At 38.4% G+C, this 23,632-nt stretch overlaps 1 protein-coding gene across 1 annotated transcript in view; it reads left to right on the forward strand.

Moving 5' to 3' along the window:
* The window catches only part of LOC128649929 (B-cell scaffold protein with ankyrin repeats-like), an 896,039-nt gene that overhangs the window by 704,710 nt on the left and 167,697 nt on the right, over positions 1-23,632 (forward strand). Inside the window, exon 12 of the mRNA XM_053703492.1 lies at positions 13,292-13,342. Coding sequence (XP_053559467.1) covers positions 13,292-13,342 — 51 coding nt within the window. The remainder of the gene's footprint in view (positions 1-13,291; positions 13,343-23,632) is intronic.

Genomic DNA, 23,632 nt, shown 5'->3' on the forward strand with positions numbered 1-23,632 from the left:
ATAAAGAGCGAATATAAAAATGTGCCTTTCAGATCCCTTTAATTACAACATTCCTGCACTGGTATGTCATGAGAGGTGACATCTTGGAATAGTTGAGATTTGCTTCTGCAATATTCTGGCAGCAAGATGATGGTCAATTCTATTTTATGACCTTGAAAAGGGGTTGAAGAAAGAAATGAGACTAATATTTTCAAACAGCCTTATAGGTAACGTAGCTTAGTTAAATAGTAAGAGATATTTAGAATATTTGGCTGAATTTTAAACAGACATACAGCTTTAAATTTGAAGTTGTATGTTGTTCCACTTCTGCTGCATCTCTCTGCTAAACCTTCCATTGGCTTCCCATAAAATTCAAAAATTTAACCCACAAAGCTATCACCAAAAGTTCACCCTTCTAAATGTCTGCCCTTGTGTGCAAATACTCCCCTACTTACCCCCCTCCCTACTTCCTTACACTATAGTCTGCAAGACTCTTCCAGAATTGCACCTCTTAAATTGAACTCCTTGTCTCACTCCGTCAGACTTGTCTCTAAGTCTCCAAACTTCAAGCATTCCTTAAAGGGCCATAGTAATAAAATATGTTAAGACTAATAACTGTGCATCACTTTGTGTTTAACCACCACAAAGGGGTTACACACACAGTAGAATTACCCCTAGGGACCCACAGAGCACTGCTGGTTTCAAACAGAAAAAAAAACACCTCTGATCCAATCAGTAGCACTACTCATATGAGTAAGATACTGTGCGCCTCCCAAAAAGTACTTCTACTGTGTGTTTACCCCTGTGCAGCATCTCTAGTCTTAAAATGACATACTCTAATGAATGATAGCATGTAATTTTTCAACTATTATATGCAAGGATGCATAAAACTTACAATTAGAAGTCTCTCCTACTTCTGTTCCCTCTCCCTCAACCTCCCCATGCACTCCCTTAAGACTGTAAGCTCACAAGCCCACCTGACATTTTGATTGTCTTATTTGAAGATGGTTTACAGCATACTTCTATGGTTGGTAACTTTTAGGGTTTAAGTGACACACACAATTCCACCATTTCAAATGTCACTTTTATTTCCCTATATGCTTTAGTTGAGGCAACACTTGCCATACTACGTCTTTGACATAGTAGTTTTCAAGGGGCTTATAGTCAAAATATAAGCTTTACCCTGAAGAGATATTGTACTGTACAACGCTAACTTATTAAGAGGAGATTCTTTTTCTTCAAATTAGGGGGTTTTATACCCTTCAAATTAGCAATAGATTGACATGTGCTGATACATCCAAACTGTCCTGCATCCTGCAACATTGTCACAGGTTGGGAGGCCTGGCCCTTCTGTCTGCATCCTCTTGGTGTCCTGGTTTTAAGGGACAGCCTAAGCCCCTCCCACACAGATATGCCCGCAGGCGGTCCAGACACACCCACAGTCTGACTCTTCTTGCATATGGCAGAATTGACTTCTTTATAGTGGGTGCTTTTTGTTGTTGTTGTTTTATTTGTTTTTTCGTATGTTTTAAAAACATTCTTCTGATTATGTATTCTTAAAGGGACATGAAACCCAAATGTTTTGTTTCATGATTCAGACAGAGCATGCAATTTTAAGCAACTTTACTCCTAGGGGACCATTTATTAAAGTGCAGACGGACATGATACAATGTAGCGTATCATGTCCGTCGCACATCGATAAATGCCGACAGCATACGCTGTCGGCATTTATCATTGCACAAGCAGTTCTTGTGAACTGCTTGTGCAATGCTCCCCATATAGGATCAGGCGGATTGATGTCCGCAGCCTCAGAGCAGGTGGACAAGTTATGGACCACTGCTTCATAACTGCTGTTTCCGGCGAGCCTGAAGGCTTGTGTGGAAACAGGGGCATCAAGCTCCATTCAGAGCTTAATAATTCGGCCCCCTCTTATCAATTTTTCGCTTAGTATCTTTATTTGAAAAAGCAAGAATGTAAGTTTAGGAGCGGTCCCATTTTTGGTTCGGGATCCTGGGTAGAGCTTGCTATTGGTGGCTACATTTATCCATGCAGCAAGAATGCAAGATAAAAGCAGCTTTATTTACTTTAGCGAAGCTGATGTCATCACACACTGCTTGAATAAGTAAATTTAATTTCTCGCCATTTCACAGCAGCAATGTTGCGGCAATTTTTTTAATCAATATATTAGTTTCAGGAGCACATTTTATTGAATCTAAGCCAATTCCATGTATCAGTTTCAAGGATCGGAACTGCAAAACGTAATATCAAGATATAACTGCAATCACTTTACATTAATCTATTTTAGTTTAAAAATAAAAAAAAAAAAAAAATAATAAAAAAAATTTTTAGTTTAAAAATATATATATATTGCATCCCTCAAAATCGGACAGAACACATTTCACCAGCTCTTTTTTAATTTTATTAATTTCTGTATGTATTTATTTGTACACAAGTAGGGAAAAAAAAACAAGAGATGGCTGAGACATTTTTAATTAGTGTTAATACTAACATGCTTTCTTTTCTAGGTGAATTTCAATTTTGCTGGTAGAAAAATCCAGAAGATCTAAATGCAAACATGAATAATTTATAGCTAAATTCACTTCCCCTTTTCTGTTGAAGAAGCATGTATAATTCAAAAGCACTCTTCCTCTAAGGAAATGTAAAGCCACTAAAAAACTGCATGCGCCACAATAAATGTATGAGGGTGAACCATATATATATATAAAACAGGGATATTCTACTACCAAGGATGTAATGGCATGACCAGCATGTTAAGGATTCTCTGTTTATTAATGTAGTGTTTCATATTTTTATTTTACTCTTTATTGTACTAAGAACTAATTTAACAGCTGGTTTAACTATTTCATTGGTATTGTATAGCTCATGTTTGTGCCCATGTGATATTCTGCTGAATATCAAAACATAACAAATAGTGTTAAAGAGACATTAAAGAAATATAAATCTTTTAGTTTTGTGTAAAATTGTTCATTGTCCCACGCTCTCTAGAGAGACCAGAAAGCAAATCCTGTTACCTAGGTTTTCAGAATGCTGTAAAATTGCCTAAACCAGGGGGGGCGGAGCTAGCCATTAGAGAGAGCAGACGTGTTTTCTAGTAGCTCCTGCTTATGACTATATTTTATTCTTATTCCTTGGGGTCATCTACTAAAATATTTTACATAACGATACTATCATACTACAGAGACCTCAGGAATTGAACTTCTAAGGTGGCTTGATGAGCAGGAGCTACGATATAATTCTAATTTTTGAAGCAGATCTGATCGGCATTATGAGGCCATTACAGACCTACACCATCTACGCAACAGAGAGCGCTCACACATAAACTCCAGACGAATACTTTGGAACTGTTTTATTTAACATGGTTCTAACATGGCTAATTGACTACAAAATACGGCGATATCTACACAGTTCTTTAATGATCTGCCTTCAGATGCTGTAATATCATCACAGCTTTGTGTTACCAGACCTCCCCCATTCTCCACACCAACTAACGGGACTTTAGTATATGCTACAGGAATATCTAGGCTGGCTATACGTGTCGCTATAAATATGGAGAAGAGTGGTTATGGACAGATAAATTTACTCCTTTGGAAGCTAAACCAGCAAATGCACAGAAACTACGTGGATCTAATGCGCGTTATCAAGGAGCCATGTGGTATGGGAGATCTTAGCGCTCCTAAGATGGCGGAGTGGGAGGTTGCTGTTTCACACAAGTCGCAAGATGAGGCTGACATACACTCTCCCATAGAGGAAACACATCGGACCGGATCTCTGAAGACCGAAGGCATAGAAATTCAGCTGAATTCTATTTTACCTAAGGGGAGACTTGGAGACCCGCAACTTACAGTGGTAACTGGCATGATGACACGACCAGGCAGACTACTCATTGACACTTCTGTGTCTGATACCCCAGATAGTGTGGCAGACCTCCTAATATGTAACTACAGAGAGGTTCTGGCTGGGTGTCACAGGGAAAGTATGGAACCCACACTATTATTTCGTCCCACCTGCTCAGCTGTTGCACAGGCTCTGGACATCGATCATACTGCTGTTCGGTATGAGAGAAAACCTAAGACCCTTGCTGACTTGCAAGAGAGAGGCAAATCTTTCAGAAGTGTGGGACAGAAACTTATCACCGATCTAGTCCTTGAGACATTGCGGTCAGAGATAACTTGACTTGGCGCAATTGCTAGCCCACTATCTTATGTGCCTTTGTTCAACTCACCGCAACTACATGTTTCGATATACAATATGCAAGCCCAGAGAGACCATAATACTGGAGGGTATGACTCACTGCCTATGGGGACTTTTAGAATCGGAGTGTATTCTCCATCACCCTTCAGTCTGTTAGATCTCACGCTGAATGCAGTGCTCCTTTTGATGCAGGGAGTGGGGTGATCAGCAGATCTTAGTTTCCAGGTGTCATTCTCCCATGGCACATTAAACCTCACTGACTCTTTCTGTTTTCATATGCGCATCCCCTTTGCTTTTGAATCTGGACTCTTAGCACGTAGTTCTCCAAGCTGGAGCTCCCCTGATGAACTTTTGCTGAGTCTGGACTTTAGTAAAGCATGGGTTTATATGGCACGTTGCTATAGTTATACAAATGTTATAATACAGTAAAATATGCATATTAGCTGTCTGAAGTATTGATGTTATCTCTTCACTGAACCTAAGTGTAAATTATGAGATGTGTTCTACTGCTCTTGATATAGGTACACTATTAGATATTTACATTAATAGATAAACATATCTGAGTTATTAAAGGCAAGTGGACCCAATAGCATAGATACAGTATTACTCTACTAGACTACAATAGATATCCTGTCATGCTTGAATACTGTCCTCAGATGCACCCACAAGCAGATGACTCTGATAAAAGGAGTATACACCCAGATTAGATAGAACCTACATCATTCTTTTTGTATGCCAGCATTTATGTTCTTCTCCTGAATTTTAGGTCTCTATTGCTTTATGGTTTATTATGTTTGAAAATGCTCTTTGCATATTTTATATATACTATCTGACAATTACTACTAGATGTTGTGAAAACAAGTATTAGCACCTCATTCTTGTCAGTGCAGACTATTACAGAAGTTACCTTGTTTTTCATGCTATATGTTCTCTCTGCTTAGTTTTTAAGTAATGTCACTATTTATATAGATCAAATCTAATATAGGCTTATCAGCTTGAAGCTTATATATGCTGTATATATTCTAACTCATGTGAATATGGATAGTGGCTAATGTATATGTCTTACACTTGTACATTTTATTTGTGCCATATTATTATTGATGGCTGGTTTTGAGACTATGGGCTCCATGTACTAAGAGGCGGGCGGACAGCTTCTTAACTCGCGACGCTGTCCGCCCGCCTCCGCTACACACGGGCAGCGGATCTATTGATCCGCTTGCCCGTATGTACCATTACACACTCAGCGGAGTGTGTAATGCCCGCCCCTTCAGTCGCGCGACCAATCACGCGACTGAAGGGGCTGTCAATCACCGAGAGCGAGCGAGCTCTCGGTGATTTTGCTTCGCCACCTAAGAGGTGGCGTAGGGTGTAGGAAGCAGCGGTCTAATGACCGCTGCTTCTTACATTGCGGGAAGCAGGCTCGCATATGCGAACCTGCCCCGCAAAGGCTCCGGAGCAGCTTTCGCTGCTTCGTACATGGAGCCCTATATGTACATAATACTTGTATACGTACTGCTAAACATAGCAGTTACTTGACCTGGTTAGGACTTTCTGACCCTTAGATACTATGTGCCTATAAATCTGTATTTAGGTGTTCCTGAGCATCCTGGTCCATATTCAACCTAGTACTATGCATTGCTGGATCACTTCTTATCCTAATATTAACTCCTATCAAGAATTGTATATGTCATATTTACACGTAGTATAGGTCCGCAGCTCCTTACTGTTTTAAAGGCAACTTTCTTATGTTTAAGCATGCTCTATTCTTTGTATAGTGTTATATAGACTCAATTCTATTCTTAGACCTACAGATATCTGTTTATGTTGGCTAATTGATATACAATTCTTATGCTATCTGCTGTCTGTTTTGTCATGGTTTCCTCATGTTTTCTAAGTCTTAGATATGCTTAAAATATTTCTCAAATGTACTAAGATAGATGGATTGTTTGCTACACAACACCACATAAGTCTTGACATATGCCAATAACTGGATATTTATACCCAAGACAATAGCTACTAGCCCAGACAATAAAGCATCTGCTCCATCTCATATAGACACATAAATTTTGCAACTTAAAACAACCCTTCTGCAACCTATCTACTCCTTAGCCTATATGTAACTACAGGAGACTTTAGTAACTTCCCCACTTAGTTCCATATATATTGTAAGGTACATTGGCAATACTTAAACTCCAATAACATAAGATCTCTATGATCTGTCACTTCTAAGTCCACTCCAGGCACCCTATGTTGCTTACATTTATATATGGCTCCGTCCCCCCACCTCCTTTCCCTATGCGCATAGCGGTGCTTACCTGCTGAATATCCCCCTCCCCCCTATATATCTCGGCCCAAGAGTGGCTGATACTCATGTTAAATCTCCACAGGCTGATATTTTGGTCTTAGGTAAAATACTATTAGAATGTGGAGCTCATTGTCTATATTCATATCCAGATTTGAAATATATATGCATATTGCTTACTTAATAATACCTCTGTATAGACCATGTATTATTTTCTTTGTTGTAACTTTGGCCTTAGGGCGAGTCCTTGTTGTGATGATATATGCTTTAACTTCAATAAAAAAATTATTTTCAAAAAAAAAAATTGCCTAAACCAACTATTTGCAGCATTTGTAGGTTACGCGTTTTTCTTTCTAGGGAGAATGGTACAAGCACAGTTTTAGCCAAAAGCAAGGGGTGTTTAATGTACTTTAATAGGATTTTTTTCTGTTATGCAAATGGAAAGGAGAAAAACATTTTGGAAATATGTTTTTTTCTTCTTGCATTGGAAATGTTATTGAGAGTTAAAACAGTTAAACTTAAAGGGCCATTATAGTAAAATAATTACATGAGCTAATATTTTAGAACATGTTTTTTTAAGACTAGTGACAATGCCCCTCTAATGTGTTTACTCCCTACCAAGGGGTTAAACACACAGTTGAAGTACTGCTTGGTACCCTGCAAAATACTGCTGATCCTGGGCGGTAACTGCGACTGAGCCAATCAGCAAAGCTAGTTGCACAAGCCAGCTATGTAACAAGCCAGCCCTGTTGATTGGATCAGCAGCAGTTTCCACTCGGAACCAGAGGCCCTCTTTTGGGGATACAGACATAGAGATGCAGCAGGGTCACTAATGAATTACATGTTTGACTACAATGTCCCTTTAAATAAAGGAATTGCATGTTTGTGCATTGTTTGTCTCTAGGGACACATTCCTCAGTTAACAACAACTGCTAGTTTAAAATGGTGGACACTGACATACATCACAAGAAGAACCATTTTGGAAAAACAACCTTAAATATGCAACAAAAATAATATTTTAAAATCCCTTTAATTTGAGTATATTTTACTATAAAGTGTGTCTTATTTTGTAGAATATCCAATGTACTCTAACTAGTTTTGCAGCAACATTAACCTCCATGTAATGATAATGACTAATGTTATGCAGAAACTGTTGCATTATATATGGCTTAACTTTGTATACTTCATTATAAATTATCAGTAAAAGGTTTTTTTGTTTTTTTGTTTTAAAAAGCTACATAAAAACATTTTTATTGATATGTTGATCAAGTTTTGGCATGAAAGCAGAGTATAATCACATTGTTTTGTCATCAATAAATGTCATTTCAAGTTTGCATCAACCTCACAGTCAAAAACAATCAAGAACGTATTTCTAAATGAAAGAAAAGATTTGTTTTGCCTGTAATATACCACTTTAAGTGGCAATGTAAAAATTATAAGACACTAGATGATCAAGTGTGTCTATTCTTCTTGCACCTCCAAATATCTTCCTATCTTCCTATGAAAGGAAGTAAATCCCAAACTTTCAGACAGGTTAGCAAAGATAGATATTATTTTAATGTGTTAGTATGTTAGATACTAAACACTATTTAAATTCACCTAAAACTCTTGATCCAGTATTTTGCAGACATAAAATCCAAAAAAAATTTCACGATTCAGATAGAGAATAACATTTTAAACAACATTCCAATTTACTTCTATTATCTAATTTGCTGCAATCTTTAGATATACTTATGTTAAAGAAATAGCAATGCACATTGGTGAGCCAATCACATAAGGCATATATGTGCAGCCACCAATCAGAAGCTACTGAGCCTATCTAGATATGCTTTTCAGGAAAGAATATCAAGAGAATGAAGCAAATTAGATAATAGAAGTAAATTAGAAAGTTGTTTAAAATAGTATTCTCTATCTGAATCATGAAAGAAAAAAATGTGGGTTTAATGTCCCTTTAATGAGGATTTTTACTAAGCCCCAATACTGCCCCCTAAGATCAAGCACCCACATTACACCTCTGCATTAGAAACTAAGGCCTAGATTTGGAGTTTGGCGTTAGCCGTGAAAACCAGCGTTAGAGGCTCCTAACGCTGGTTTTAGGCTAACTCCGGTATTTGGAGTCACTCAAAAAAGGGTCTAACGCTCACTTTTCAGCCGCAACTTTTCCATACCGCAGATCCCCTTACGTCAATTGCGTATCCTATCTTTTCAATGGGATCTTTCTAACTCCGGTATTTAGAGTCGTGTCTGAAGTGAGCGTTAGACATCTAACGACAAAACTCCAGCCGCAGGAAAAAAGTCAGTAGTTAAGAGCTTTTTGGGCTAACGCCGGTTCATAAAGCTCTTAACTACTGTACTCTAAAGTACACTAACACCCATAAACTACCTATGTACCCCTAAACCGAGGTCCCCCCACATCGCCGGCACTCGATTTTTTTTTTTAACCCCTAATCTGCCGACCGCAAAGCGCCGCCAGCTAAATTATCCCTATGTACCCCTAATCTGCTGCCCCTAACACCGCCGACCCCTGTATTATATTTATTAACCCCTAACCTGGCCCCCACAACGTCGCCGCCAGCTACCTACAATAATTAACCCCTAATCTGCCGACCGCAAAGCGCCGCCACCTACATTATAGCTATGTACCCCTAATCTGCTGCCCCTAACACCGCCGACCCCTATATTATATTTATTAACCCCTAATTTGCCGCCCTCAACGTCGCCTCCACCTGCCTACACTTATTAACCCCTAATCTGCCGACCGCACCGCACCGCTATAATAATAAAATTATTAACCCCTAATCCGCCTCACTAACCCTATAATAAATAGTATTAACCCCTAATCTGCCCTCCCTAACATCGCCGACACCTAACTTCAAACATTAACCCCTAATCTGCCGACCGGAGCTCACCGCTATTCTAATAAATGTATTAAGCCCTAAAGCTAAGTCTAACACTAACACCCCCCTAAATTAAATATAATTTTAATCTAACGAAATTAATTAACTCTTATTAAATAAATTATTCCTATTTAAAGCTAAATACTTACCTGTAAAATAAATCCTAATATAGCTACAATATAAATTATAATTACATTGTAGCTATTTTAGGATTAATATTTATTTTACAGGCAACTTTGTAATTATTTTAACCAGGTACAATAGCTATTAAATAGTTAAGAACTATTTAATAGTTACCTAGTTAAAATAATAACAAAATTACCTGTAAAATAAATCCTAACCTAAGTTACAATTAAACCTAACACTATACTATCATTAAATTAATTAAATAAAATACCTACAATTGCCTACAATTAAACCTAACACTACACTATCAATAAATTAATTAAATACAATATGTACAAATAACTACAATGAAATAAACTAACTAAAGTACAAAAAATAAAAAAGAACTAAGTTACAAAAAATAAAAAAATATTTACAAACATAAGAAAAATATTACAACAATTTTAAACTAATTACACCTACTCTAAGCCCCCTAATAAAATAACAAAGACCCCCAAAATAAAAAATGCCCTACCCTATTCTAAATTACTAAAGTTCAAAGCTCTTTTACCTTACCAGCCCTGAACAGGGCCCTTTGCGGGGCATGCCCCAAAAAGTTCAGCTCTTTTTCCTGTAAAAAAAACCATACAATACCCCCCCCAACATTACAACCCACCACCCACATACCCCTAATCTAACCCAAACCCCCCTTAAATAAACCTTACACTAAGCCCCTGAAGATCTTCCTACCTTGTCTTCACCCTGCCAGGTTCACCGATCAGTCCAGAAGAGCTCCTCCGATGTCCTGATCCAAGCCCAAGCGGGGGGCTGAAGATGTCCATGATCCGGTCGAAGTCTTCATCCAAGCGGGGCAGAAGAGGTCTTCCATCCGATTGAAGTCTTCATCCAGGCGGCATCTTCTATCGTCATCCATCCGGAGCGAAGCGGCAGCATCCTGAAGACCTCCGGCGCGGAACATCCATCCTGCCCGACGACTGAACGACGAATGACGGTTCCTTTAAATGACATCATCCAAGATGGCGTCCCTCGAATTCCGATTGGCTGATAGGATTCTATCAGCCAATCGGAATTAAGGTAGGAATATTCTGATTGGCTGATGGAATCAGCCAATCAGAATCAAGTTCAATCCGATTGGCTGATCCAATCAGCCAATCAGATTGAGCTCGCATTCTATTGGCTGATCGGAACAGCCAATAGAATGCGAGCTCAATCTGATTGGCTGATTGGATCAGCCAATCGGATTGAACTTGATTCTGATTGGCTGATTCCATCAGCCAATCAGAATATTCCTACCTTAATTCCGATTGGCTGATAGAATCCTATCAGCCAATCGGAATTCGAGGGACACCATCTTGGATGACGTCATTTAAAGGAACCGTCATTCGTCGTTCAGTCGTCGGGCAGGATGGATGTTCCGCGTTGGAGGTCTTCAGGATGCTGCCGCTTCACTCCGGATGGATGACGATAGAAGATGCCGCCTGGATGAAGACTTCAATCGGATGGAAGACCTCTTCTGCCCCGCTTGGATGAAGACTTCGACCGGATCATGGACATCTTCAGCCCTCCGCTTGGGCTTGGATCAGGACATCGGAGGAGCTCTTCTGGACCGATCGGTGAACCTGGCAGGGTGAAGACAAGGTAGGAAGATCTTCAGGGGCTTAGTGTTAGGTTTATTTAAGGGGGGTTTGGGTTAGATTAGGGGTATGTGGGTGGTGGGTTGTAATGTTGGGGGGGGGTATTGTATGGTTTTTTTTACAGGAAAAAGAGCTGAACTTTTTGGGGCATGCCCCGCAAAGGGCCCTGTTCAGGGCTGGTAAGGTAAAAGAGCTTTGAACTTTAGTAATTTAGAATAGGGTAGGGCATTTTTTATTTTGGGGGTCTTTGTTATTTTATTAGGGGGCTTAGAGTAGGTGTAATTAGTTTAAAATTGTTGTAATATTTTTCTTATGTTTGTAAATATTTTTTTATTTTTTGTAACTTAGTTCTTTTTTATTTTTTGTACTTTAGTTAGTTTATTTAAATGTATTTATTTGTAGGTATTGTATTTAATTAATGTATTGATAGTGCAGTGTTAGGTTTAATTGTAGGTAATTGTAGGTATTTTATTTAATTAATTTAATGATAGTATAGTGTTAGGTTTAATTGTAACTTAGGTTAGGATTTATTTTACAGGTAATTTTGTAATTATTTTAACTAGGTAACTATTAAATAGTTCTTAACTATTTAATAGCTATTGTACCTGGTTAAAATAATTACAAAGTTGCCTGTAAAATAAATATTAATCCTAAAATAGCTACAATATAATTATAATTTATATTGTAGCTATATTAGGATTTATTTTACAGGTAAGTATTTAGCTTTAAATAGGAATAATTTATTTAATAAGAGTTAATTTATTTTGTTAGAATAAAATTATATTTAATTTAGGGGGGTGTTAGGGTTAGACTTAGCTTTAGGGGTTAATACATTTATTAGAATATCGGTGATCTCCGGTCGGCAGATTAGGGGTTAATGTTTGAAGTTAGGTGTCGGCGATGTTAGGGAGGGCAGATTAGGGGTTAATACTATTTATTATAGGGTTAGTGAGGCGGATTAGGGGTTAATAACTTTATAATAATAGCGGTGCGGCCCGGTCGGCAGATTAGGGGTTAATAAGTGTAGGCAGGTGGAGGCGACGTTGTGGGGGGCAGATTAGGGGTTAAAAAATATAATATAGGGGTCGGCGGTGTTAGGGGCAGCAGATTAGGGGTACATAAGGATAATGTAAGTAGCGGCGGTTTACGGAGCGGCAGATTAGGGGTTAAAAATAAAATGCAGGTGTCAGCGATAGCGGGGGGCGGCAGATTAGGGGTTAATAAGTGTAAGGTTAGGGGTGTTTAGACTCGGGGTACATGTTAGGGTGTTAGGTGCAGATTTAGGAGGTGTTTCCGCATAGCAAACAATGGGGCTGCGTTAAGAGCTGAACGTGGCTTTTTTGCAGGTGTTAGTTTTTTTTTCAGCTCAAACAGCCCCATTGTTTTCTATGGGGGAATCGTGCACGAGCACGTTTTTGAGGCTGGCCGCTTGCGTAAGCAACTCTGGTATTGAGAGTTGAAGCTGCGTTAAAAATGCTCTACGCTCCTTTTTTGGAGCCTAACGCAGCCTTTATGTGGACTCTCAATACCAGAGTTATTTTTATGGTGCGGCCAGAAAAAAGCCGGCGTTAGCTTTTCGGGTCCATACCGACAAAACTCTAAATCTAGCCGATAGAGATGTAGGACTATCTTTTTCCACATTCTGTTGCTTTTCTTTATCTTTAACTCTCTGCTCAAATATCTCTCACTTACCGTCTTCTTTTCTGCCTCTCCTCCTTTCGTGTCTTTCTCTATTTTCTTTTCTTTCAAATCATTTTTTTCCACTTTCTCTATCACTTACCTTGTTCCCAGTACAATCCCTCTCTCTAACTTTTTGTGTATATTTCACAGGTTACTGTCTCATCACCAATGGTATCCCTGCCCTATTTCTTTACTGCAGTGCAGCTCTTCTCCCATTTTCCTCTCTCACTCTCTATCTGGCTCTCTTTCTACCTCCCTCACTTTCTCCTCTTTGTCAAGCCAGCTCAGTCTCCCAATTTTACTCCATTTTCTCAAGTCATTTTTGTGTCCCTTTTGGTGTATTTCTCATATATATCACGTATACACACCATGCAAGGCAGTAGGCAACATGTTAATCTGCCATTTATATTTAACAATGTAACATTATATTTAATTTTAATATATATGTTGTTTTATTTCAGTTTTTCGAGAAAAAGAAGAGAAGAAAATGTATGGCTCTGTCCAACCAAAAGGTATGGGTTACATGCAACCAGCTTTTTATTTTCATACTAGCAGAAGTACTTTGTCTATGTTATATTAAAAATAATGTTTTTGATTATTTTGACCTCTGTTGTAAACATGTGAGTTTTTTCAGAGACAGAAAGAAAGATCAAGGCTCCCAATCGTCCCACATATTGCACTAAGGGACTTCCCCAGACATCCCCCCCCACGTGTCTCCGTCACTCAGATAGTTCTCCAATTAACTAAAGGCATATGGGAACTCTTGGGAGGTATGGATTATATGATTGTATTAGATAGATAGGCATTGAATAATCCATTTCTATGATCCAATATATGGTATTAATAATAGTAATAATAATTATAGATATATATATATATAGATTATAGATAGATAGATACAAAATGAATGATACTACTAGCATTAATAATTATAATAATAATATTACAATTAATTTGTTATTGCACCCAAAAAAGTTAAGTAGGAGCTGAAAATAATACAGCAGTAACAGTTGTGTACTTCCTAATAATGCTTACTGGTTGATAATTAAAACTCTAAACACTCTATAGTTGGAGAGGGATATGCTTCTGCAAATTTGACAGGAATGTACATTTTTAAAAATAAACAAAAATGCAATACATTTTAAAATGTTCGTTTAGGTTAACCCCTTAATGACAGCCAATATGATCTGTATGTCTGCTGTAGGTTTTACACTAAGAGGTTAAATAGCATGGCTCTCTCCAACAGCTACAAGACCACACTATTACAGAATGCCTTCTGGAGTGAGGCATGTAGTAATGGCGCATCTTGCCACTTTCAGCTAGACCCGTGCTGTTACAGGGCTGAAACCCTCTGAGAGATATGCAACATACAGGGTACGGCCATGTCATTAAGGGGTTAAAGAAAAAATGTCACTTTAACTTTGAAATAGAACTAGGGAAATGCTAGGATTTATTAGTGCCACAAATAAAGGGGACTTTCACCTCTTAGCCAAGCCTAGGACCCTGATGTATTAAAGGGACATAATACTTATATGCTAAATTCATTATTCATTATCAGGTATTTGTAGAGCAACTTTCACCTCTTAGCCAAGCCTAGGACCCTGATGTATTAAAGGGACATAATACTCATATGCTAAATTCATTATTTGTTATCAGGTATTTGTATAGTAAATCACTTGAAACTAATGCAGCATAACTGTAAAAAGCTGACAGGAAAATATCACCTGAGCATCTCTATATAAAAAAGAAAGATATTTACCTCACAGCTTCCTCAGCTCAGCAGAGTATGTTCTGTGTAAAAAGTTATACTCAGCTGCAGGTAAAAGAAAAAGAAGAAGAAATGAACAGCAGCCAATCAGCATCAACAGTGCTGAGATCATGAACTCTTTTACTGTGATCTCATGAGATTTCACTTAACTCTCATGAGATTTCATAGTAAACTTCCTTAAACTGAATAGGGAAATAAGATGAGTGTGCACGGAAGCTCACTCCCTTAGCTGTCACGGGACAGACATACTGATTTGTTGCTTAGAAGTCCTTTACAATGGGATGTGGCTACTGAGGAACTTTTGAGGTAAAATATCTTTCTTTTTTACATAGAGATGTTAAGGTGATATTTTCTAGTCAACTTTTTACAGCTATGCTGCATTACTTTCAAGTGTTTCAACATTTGGGTATCATGGCCCTTTAAATAAAGGTCTATTTTAAACCAATTGTGGCTGGAGCTGGACTTTGGTCATATATAAAGCAAGGGGTTAACTATCTAACAATTAAGAACAATTGAAGTCATTGCAACTCCATGATCAAGGGTAAATGCCTTGCACAGACGTGTAGTCTAAGTAAAATGTTTATCAAGTGGTTGTTTACTTGTCAAACTAGGTTTTTCATATTTGCAAAAATGTCCTTGTGGTCTGTGCTACATTAGAGAGACCACCCACACTATCAGGGAGAGGCTTACTGAACACAAGTCATCGGCAAAAAGAAATAGCGATAAAACACAGCAAATATCCCTACATTTTCTACAGGCCAACCATAATGTGAGTCAAACATGCTTTCAAATAATTGATTACGTACCTGAACGAGTGGGGGATAGTGGGGGATAGGGAATTGATTCTTAGAAAGAGGGAAGTTTGGTGGATTAAAAAACTGGATACACTTCATCCCAAAGGTCTGAACAGAGATTTTGATTTATAGTTTTTGATTTTGATTTATAGTTGCAAGAAAAAGTATGTGAACCCTTTGGAATGATATGGATTTCTGCAGAAATTGGTCATAAAATGTGATCTGATCATCATCTAAGTCACAACAATAGACAATCACAGTCTGCTTAAACTAATAACACACAAATAATGAAATGTTGCCATGTTTTTATTGAACACACCATGTAAACATTCACAGTGCAGGTAGAAAAAGTATGTGAACCCCTAGACTAATGACATCTCCATGAGCTAATTGGAGTGAGATGTCAGCCAACTGGAGTCCAATCAATTAGATGAGATTGGAGGTGTTGGTTACAGCTGCCCTGCCCTATAAAAAAACACACACCAGTTCTGGGTTTGCTTTTCACAAGAAGCATTGCCTGATGTGAATGATGCCTCGCACAAAAGAGCTCTCAGAAGACCTATGATTAAGAATTGTTGACTTGCATAAAGCTGGAAAGGGTTATAAAAGTATCTCCAAAAGCCTTGCTGTTCATCAGTCCACAGTAAGACAAATTATCTATAAATGGAGAAAGTTCAGCACTGCTGCTACTCTCCCTAGAAGTGGCCGTCCTGTAAATATGACTGAAAGAGCACAGCGCAGACTGCTCAACGAGGTGAAGAAGAATCCTAGAGTGTCAGCTAAAGACTTACAAAAGTCACTGGCAAATGCTAACATCCCTGTTAGCGAATCTAAAATATGTAAAACACTAAACAAGAATGGATTTCATGGGAGGATACCACAGAGGAAGCCACTGCTGTCCAAAGAAAACATTGCTGCACGTTTACAGTTTGCACAAGGGCACCTGGATGTTCCACAGCAGTACTGGTAAAATATTCTGTGGACAGATGAAACCAAAGTTGAGTTGTTTGGAAGAAACACACAACACTATGTGTGGCGAAAAAGAGGCACAGCACACCAACATCAAAACCTCATCCCAACTGTGAAGTATGGTGGTGGGGGCATCATGGTTTGGGGCTGCTTTGCTGGGTCAGGGCCTGGACGGATTGCTATCATCGAAGGAAAAATTAATTCCCAAGTTTATCAAGACATTTTGCAGGAGAACTTAAGGCCATCTGTCTACCAGCTGAAGCTCAACAGAAGATGGGTGTTGCAACAGGACAATGACCCAAAGCATAGAAGTAAATCAACAACAGAATGGCTTAAACAGAAGAAAATACGCCCTCTGAAGTGGCCCAGTCAGAGTCCTGACCTCAACCCGATTGAGATGCTGTGGCATAACCTCAAGAAAGCGATTCACACCAGACATCCCAAGAATATTGCTGAACTGAAACAGTTCTGTAAAGAGGAATGGTCAAGAATTACTCCTGACCCTTGTGCACGTCTGATCTGCAACTACAGGAAACGTTTGGTTGAAGTTATTGCTGCCAAAGGAGGTTCAACCAGTTATTAAATCCAAGGGTTCACATACTTTTTCCACCTGCACTGTGAATGTTTACATGGTGTGTTCAATAAAAACATGGCAACATTTCATTCTTTGTGTGTTATTAGTTTAAGCAGACTGTGATTGTCTATTGTTGTGACTTAGATGATGATCAGATCACATTTTATGACCAATTTGTGCAGAAATCCATCATTCCAAAGGGTTCACATACTTTTTCTTGCAACTGTATGTAATAATTGTTATGACCACTAGATGGCAAAATGTATCTATTTATAAACATGCGGTTATATGTGTAACCACTAGATGGTGTTATCTGCTGTGATGTATGTTTTGTAAACAGCTGTAATTAATTACTATGTGGTATAATGCTTTAAAGGGACACAAAACCCATTTTTTTTTCTTTCATGGGTCAGATAGAGCATGCAATTTTAAGAAACTTTGTATTTTTCTCCTATTATCAATTTGTCTTTGTTCTCTTGCTATCTTTATTTGAAAAAGCAGGAATGTAAGCATACTAGCCGGCCCATTTTTGATTTAACACCTGGGTAGCACCTGCTGATTAGTGAGATAAATGTAGCCACCAATCATCAAGCGCTACCCAGGTGCTGAACCAAAAATGGGCCGGCTCCTATGCTTTTCAAAAAAAGATAGCAAGAGAACAAAGACAAATTGATAATAGGAGAAAAATACAAAGTTGCTTAAAATTGCATGCTCTATCTGAACCATGAAAGACAAAAATATGGGTTTTGTGTCCCTTTAATGTGCAGTGTGTCCTTTGATGTTTAGCATGATTAAGGGCTAGATATATCCCAAAACATCGCTGTTCATGTTAGTGCACGAAACACCTGTGTGTGTTTGTATCTCTAAGCGATTAAATAGGGGCATTATCATTATAGTGGACATGAGTGTTTGTAATGTGTTAAGGCTGTTTTTTGTTATTGTAAAAGTACTTATTAATTTGTTAACTTTGATAAAGCCAGTAATGTTTGGTGATGTTGCTTCCTAATGTCATCTAATATGACAGGGGTAAAGTCAGTGTGTTCTGTGCATTCGCAGATCCAATGTTCCCTTTTAAAACTTTTTGGGATACTTGTTAATAATTTTAAAATTGTTATTTGGGGGTTTTATCAAGTCCTTTTAGTGTGGAATGTTCATTATCAAAAATGTGGATTGTAATCAGCCAAACAGGACTAGCACATATTAAATATAGAACCATTTTTCAACAAATTGATAATGAACACAGTGTTACCAAATAGACACTGAAAATATCTGTTTGTGATTGTGTCTACATTAGAAATGGTTCATCAGCAGCAGTTAACATGCTGATTATTATCAAATGGTGATCAACCCCCTAAACCAAAAGGAACATGTACAGGTATTTCTTTCCAGACTGGAGCACTCTGATGAACTCATAAACCAGAAACCACCAGCATGTTGTTATACATGTGCTTAATCTTTATCCCACACCTAATGGCCATATAACTTTTTATAGAGATCCTGCAATGCAGGGGTCTCGTAAGTAAGAGGGGCTTGCTGCCTAGCCAGAGTTTTCCCAGTGTAAAATGTAATCAACTATTTAAAATAAACCTGCATTATAAGTATGCTGTGGACCTCCAAAACAAGGAGAAGGGGAATATTTAACTTAATGGCCACATATTCCCATTGACTTCATGCTAAATGCAATATGTGCAGGTCATTGCAAGGTGTAAATTTCATTCCATTAATGTGAGGCAGGTGAGGAAACTCAAGCTAAATATAGTGGAAGAAATAGATAAGTTGTATTCCGCTTTGGTTCTGAAAAGCCTTAATCAAACCAGAATTTAATGACATTAATAAAGTGTTATTGGGAAAGAATAGAGTGTATAGGTATATGACATAAACACCATTCATGCATGGATACAGTATATTTAAAGAGATCGTAAAGAACACAGATATGCTCAAAAATGTTATTGCTTTGATATCACTGATACAATCTATTCATACTGACTTCTAATTAGTAGAGTGCAGGCCCCAAATTATAAAGTGCCTAAAAAAACTACCTATATCAAGCATGGATACAGTATGTTTAAAGGAGTTCTTCAAACACGCAGATAAGTTAAAAATTGTTATTGCTTTGATATCTCTGATATAATCTAAATATTCATACAGAGACTTTCAGTATGCTGTAATAAATCATCATACTAATTACATATAAATCACTGTTAGAATCTGTCCTGCTGCCCTTATAAAAAAAGAAAACATTTGCTTAATTAGCTCTGCATAGGGACAAGCTAATTCTAATATTTCTTCTGAAGAAGCCATCACTTGGATCCATACTAATCCATGTAATTCCTGTGCAGTATCTTGCAATTTATTTATTTTCTTGCAGAATTATCCAATTCAAAGTAATGCCAATCTGTTTGATACCCATGGAATAACATAGGCCTAGATTTAGAGTTCGGCGGTAAAAGGGCTGTTAACGCTCCGCGGGCTTTTTTCTGGCCGCACCATAAATTTAACTCTGGTATTGAGAGTTAAAACAAATGCTGCGTTAGGCTCCAAAAAAGGAGCGTAGGGCATTTTTACCGCAAATGCAACTCTCGATACCAGAGTTGCTTACGGACGCGGCCAGCCTAAAAAACGTGCTCGTGCACGATTCTCCCATAGGAAACAATGGGACTGTTTGAGCTGAAAAAAAACCTAACACCTGCAAAAAAGCAGCGTTCAGCTCCTAACGCAGCCCCATTGTTTCCTATGGGGAAACACTTCCTACGTCTGCACCTAACACTCTAACATGTACCCCGAGTCTAAACACCCCTAACCTTACACTTATTAACCCCTAATCTGCCGCCCCCGCTATCGCTGACCCCTGCATTACACTTTTAACCCCTAATCTTCCGCTCCGTAAACCGCCGCAACCTACGTTATCCCTATGTACCCCTAATCTGCTGCCCTAACATCTCCGACCCCTATGTTATATTTATTAACCCCTAATCTGCCCCCCACAACGTCGCCGACACCTACCTACACTTATTAACCCCTAATCTGCCGAGCGGACCTGAGCGCTACAATAATAAAGTTATTAACCCCTAATCCGCCTCACTAACCCTATCATAAATGGTATTAACCCCTAATCTGCCCTCCCTAACATCGCCGACACCTACCTTCAATTATTAACCCCTAATCTTCCGATCGGAGCTCACCGCTATTCTAATAAATGTATTAACCCCTAAAGCTAAGTCTAACCCTAACACTAACACCCCCCTAACTTAAATATAATTTACATATAACGAAATAAATTAACTCTTATTAAATAAATTAATCCTATTTAAAGCTAAATACTTACCTGTAAAATAAACCCTAATATAGCTACAATATAAATTATAATTATATTTTAGCTATTTTAGGATTAATATTTATTTTACAGGCAACTTGGTATTTATTTTAACTAGGTACAATAGCTATTAAATAGTTAAGAACTATTTAATAGTTACCTAGTTAAAATAATTACAAAATTACCTGTAAAATAAATCCTAACCTAAGATATAATTAAACCTAACACTACCCTATCAATAAAATAATTAAATAAACTACCTACAATTACCTACAATTAACCTAACACTACACTATCAATAAATTAAATAAACACAATTGCTACAAATAAATACAATTAAATAAACTAGCTAAAGTACAAAAAATAAAAAAGAACTAAGTTACAGAAAATAAAAAAATATTTACAAACATAAGAAATATATTACAACAATTTTAAACTAATTACACCTACTCTAAGCCCCCTAATAAAATAACAAAGCCCCCCAAAATAAAAAATTCCCTACCCTATTCTAAATTAAAAAAGTTACAAGCTCTTTTACCTTACCAGCCCTGAACAGGGCCCTTTGCGGGGCATGCCCCAAGAAGTTCAGCTCTTTTGCCTGTAAAAGAAAACATACAATACCCCCCCCCCAACATTACAACCCACCACCCACATACCCCTAATCTAACCCAAACCCCCCTTAAATAAACCTAACACTAAGCCCCTGAAGATCTTCCTACCTTGTCTTCACCATACCAGGTTCACCGATCCGTCCTGGCTCCGATATCTTCATCCAACCCAAGCGGGGGCTAGACATCCACTGAAGAAGTCCAGAAGAGGGTCCAAAGTCTTCCTCCTATCCGGCAAGAAGAGGACATCCGGACCGGCAAACATCTTCTCCAAGCGGCATCTTCGATCTTCTTCCATCCGGTGCGGAGCGGGTCCATCTTGAAGCAGGCGACGCGGATCCATCCTCTTCTTCCGATGTCTCCCGACGAATGACGGTTCCGATCAGCCAATAGAATGCGAGCTCAATCTGATTGGCTGATTGGATCAGCCAATCGGATTGAACTTGATTCTGATTGGCTGATTCCATCAGCCAATCAGAAAATTCCTACCTTAATTCCGATTGGCTGATAGAATCCTATCAGCCAATCGGAATTCGAGGGACGCCATCTTGGATGACGTCCCTTAAAGGAACCGTCATTCGTCGGGAGACATCGGAAGAAGAGGATGGATCCGCGTCGCCTGCTTCAAGATGGACCCGCTCCGCACCGGATGGAAGAAGATCGAAGATGCCGCTTGGAGAAGATGTTTGCCGGTCCGGATGTCCTCTTCTTGCCGGATAGGAGGAAGACTTTGGACCCTCTTCTGGACTTCTTCAGTGGATGTCTAGCCCCCGCTTGGGTTGGATGAAGATATCGGAGCCAGGACGGATCGGTGAACCTGGTATGGTGAAGACAAGGTAGGAAGATCTTCAGGGGCTTAGTGTTAGGTTTATTTAAGGGGGGTTTGGGTTAGATTAGGGGTATGTGGGTGGTGGGTTGTAATGTTGGGGGGGGGGGGGTATTGTATGTTTTCTTTTACAGGCAAAAGAGCTGAACTTCTTGGGGCATGCCCCGCAAAGGGCCCTGTTCAGGGCTGGTAAGGTAAAAGAGCTTGTAACTTTTTTAATTTAGAATAGGGTAGGGAATTTTTTATTTTGGGGGGCTTTGTTATTTTATTAGGGGGCTTAGAGTAGGTGTAATTAGTTTAAAATTGTTGTAATATATTTCTTATGTTTGTAAATATTTTTTTATTTTCTGTAACTTAGTTCTTTTTTATTTTTTGTACTTTAGCTAGTTTATTTAATTGTATTTATTTGTAGCAATTGTGTTTATTTAATTTATTGATAGTGTAGTGTTAGGTTAATTGTAGGTAATTGTAGGTAGTTTATTTAATTATTTTATTGATAGGGTAGTGTTAGGTTTAATTATATCTTAGGTTAGGATTTATTTTACAGGTAATTTTGTAATTATTTTAACTAGGTAACTATTAAATAGTTCTTAACTATTTAATAGCTATTGTACCTAGTTAAAATAAATACCAAGTTGCCTGTAAAATAAATATTAATCCTAAAATAGCTAAAATATAATTATAATTTATATTGTAGCTATATTAGGGTTTATTTTACAGGTAAGTATTTAGCTTTAAATAGGATTAATTTATTTAATAAGAGTTAATTTATTTCGTTATATGTAAATTATATTTAAGTTAGGGGGGTGTTAGTGTTAGGGTTAGACTTAGCTTTAGGGGTTAATACATTTATTAGAATAGCGGTGAGCTCCGATCGGAAGATTAGGGGTTAATAATTGAAGGTAGGTGTCGGCGATGTTAGGGAGGGCAGATTAGGGGTTAATACTATTTATGATAGGGTTAGTGAGGCGGGTTAGGGGTTAATAACTTTATTATAGTAGCAGTGCGGTCCGCTCGGCAGATTAGGGGTTAATAAGTGTAGGCAGGTGTCGGCGACGTTGAGGGGGGCAGATTAGGGGTTAATAAATATAATATAGGGGTCGGCGGTGTTAGGGGTAGCAGATTAGGGGTACATAGGGAGAACGTAGGTGGCGGCGCTTTGCGGTCGGAAGATTAGGGGTTAATTATTGTAAGTAGCTGGCGGCGATGTTGTGGGGGGCAGATTAGGGGTTAATAAATGTAATATAGGGGTCGGCGGGGTTAGGGGCAGCAGATTAGGGGTACATAAGTATAACGTAGGTGGCGGTCGGCAGATTAGGGGTTAAAATTTTTAATCGAGTGGCGGCGATGTGGGGGGAGCTCGGTTTAGGGGTACATAGGTAGTTTATGGGTGTTAGTGTACTTTAGGGTACAGTAGTTAAGAGCTTTATAAACCGGCGTTAGCCAGAAAGCTCTTAACTCCTGCTATTTTCAGGCGGCTGGAATCTTGTCGTTAGAGCTCTAACGCTCACTGCAGAAACGACTCTAAATACCGGCGTTAGGAAGATCCCATTGAAAAGATAGGCTACGCAAATGGCGTAGGGGGATCTGCGGTATGGAAAAGTCGCGGCTGAAAAGTGAGCGTTAGACCCTTTAATCACTGACTCCAAATACCAGCGGGCGCCCAAAACCAGCGTTAGGAGCCTCTAACGCTGGTTTTGACGGCTACCGCCGAACTCTAAATCTAGGCCATAGTTACCACAAGGTTTACATATGCATAATAACATCTCCTATACCTTGCAAGGAGTTCATTCTAATCCATTAGAAAACACTGTTGAAGCAGCTTTACACAAGTTTTTTTTAACTTTGTTTCTATAAATTGTATTTCTTGAAAAACTATGATTGCCATATTTTGACAGTTGTGTTTTAAACATGCATGGTAAAGTCACATGGTAATACACAAAGTGTTCT

The sequence above is a fragment of the Bombina bombina genome, chromosome 2 (assembly GCF_027579735.1).
Source record: "Bombina bombina isolate aBomBom1 chromosome 2, aBomBom1.pri, whole genome shotgun sequence".
NCBI lineage: Eukaryota > Metazoa > Chordata > Amphibia > Anura > Bombinatoridae > Bombina > Bombina bombina.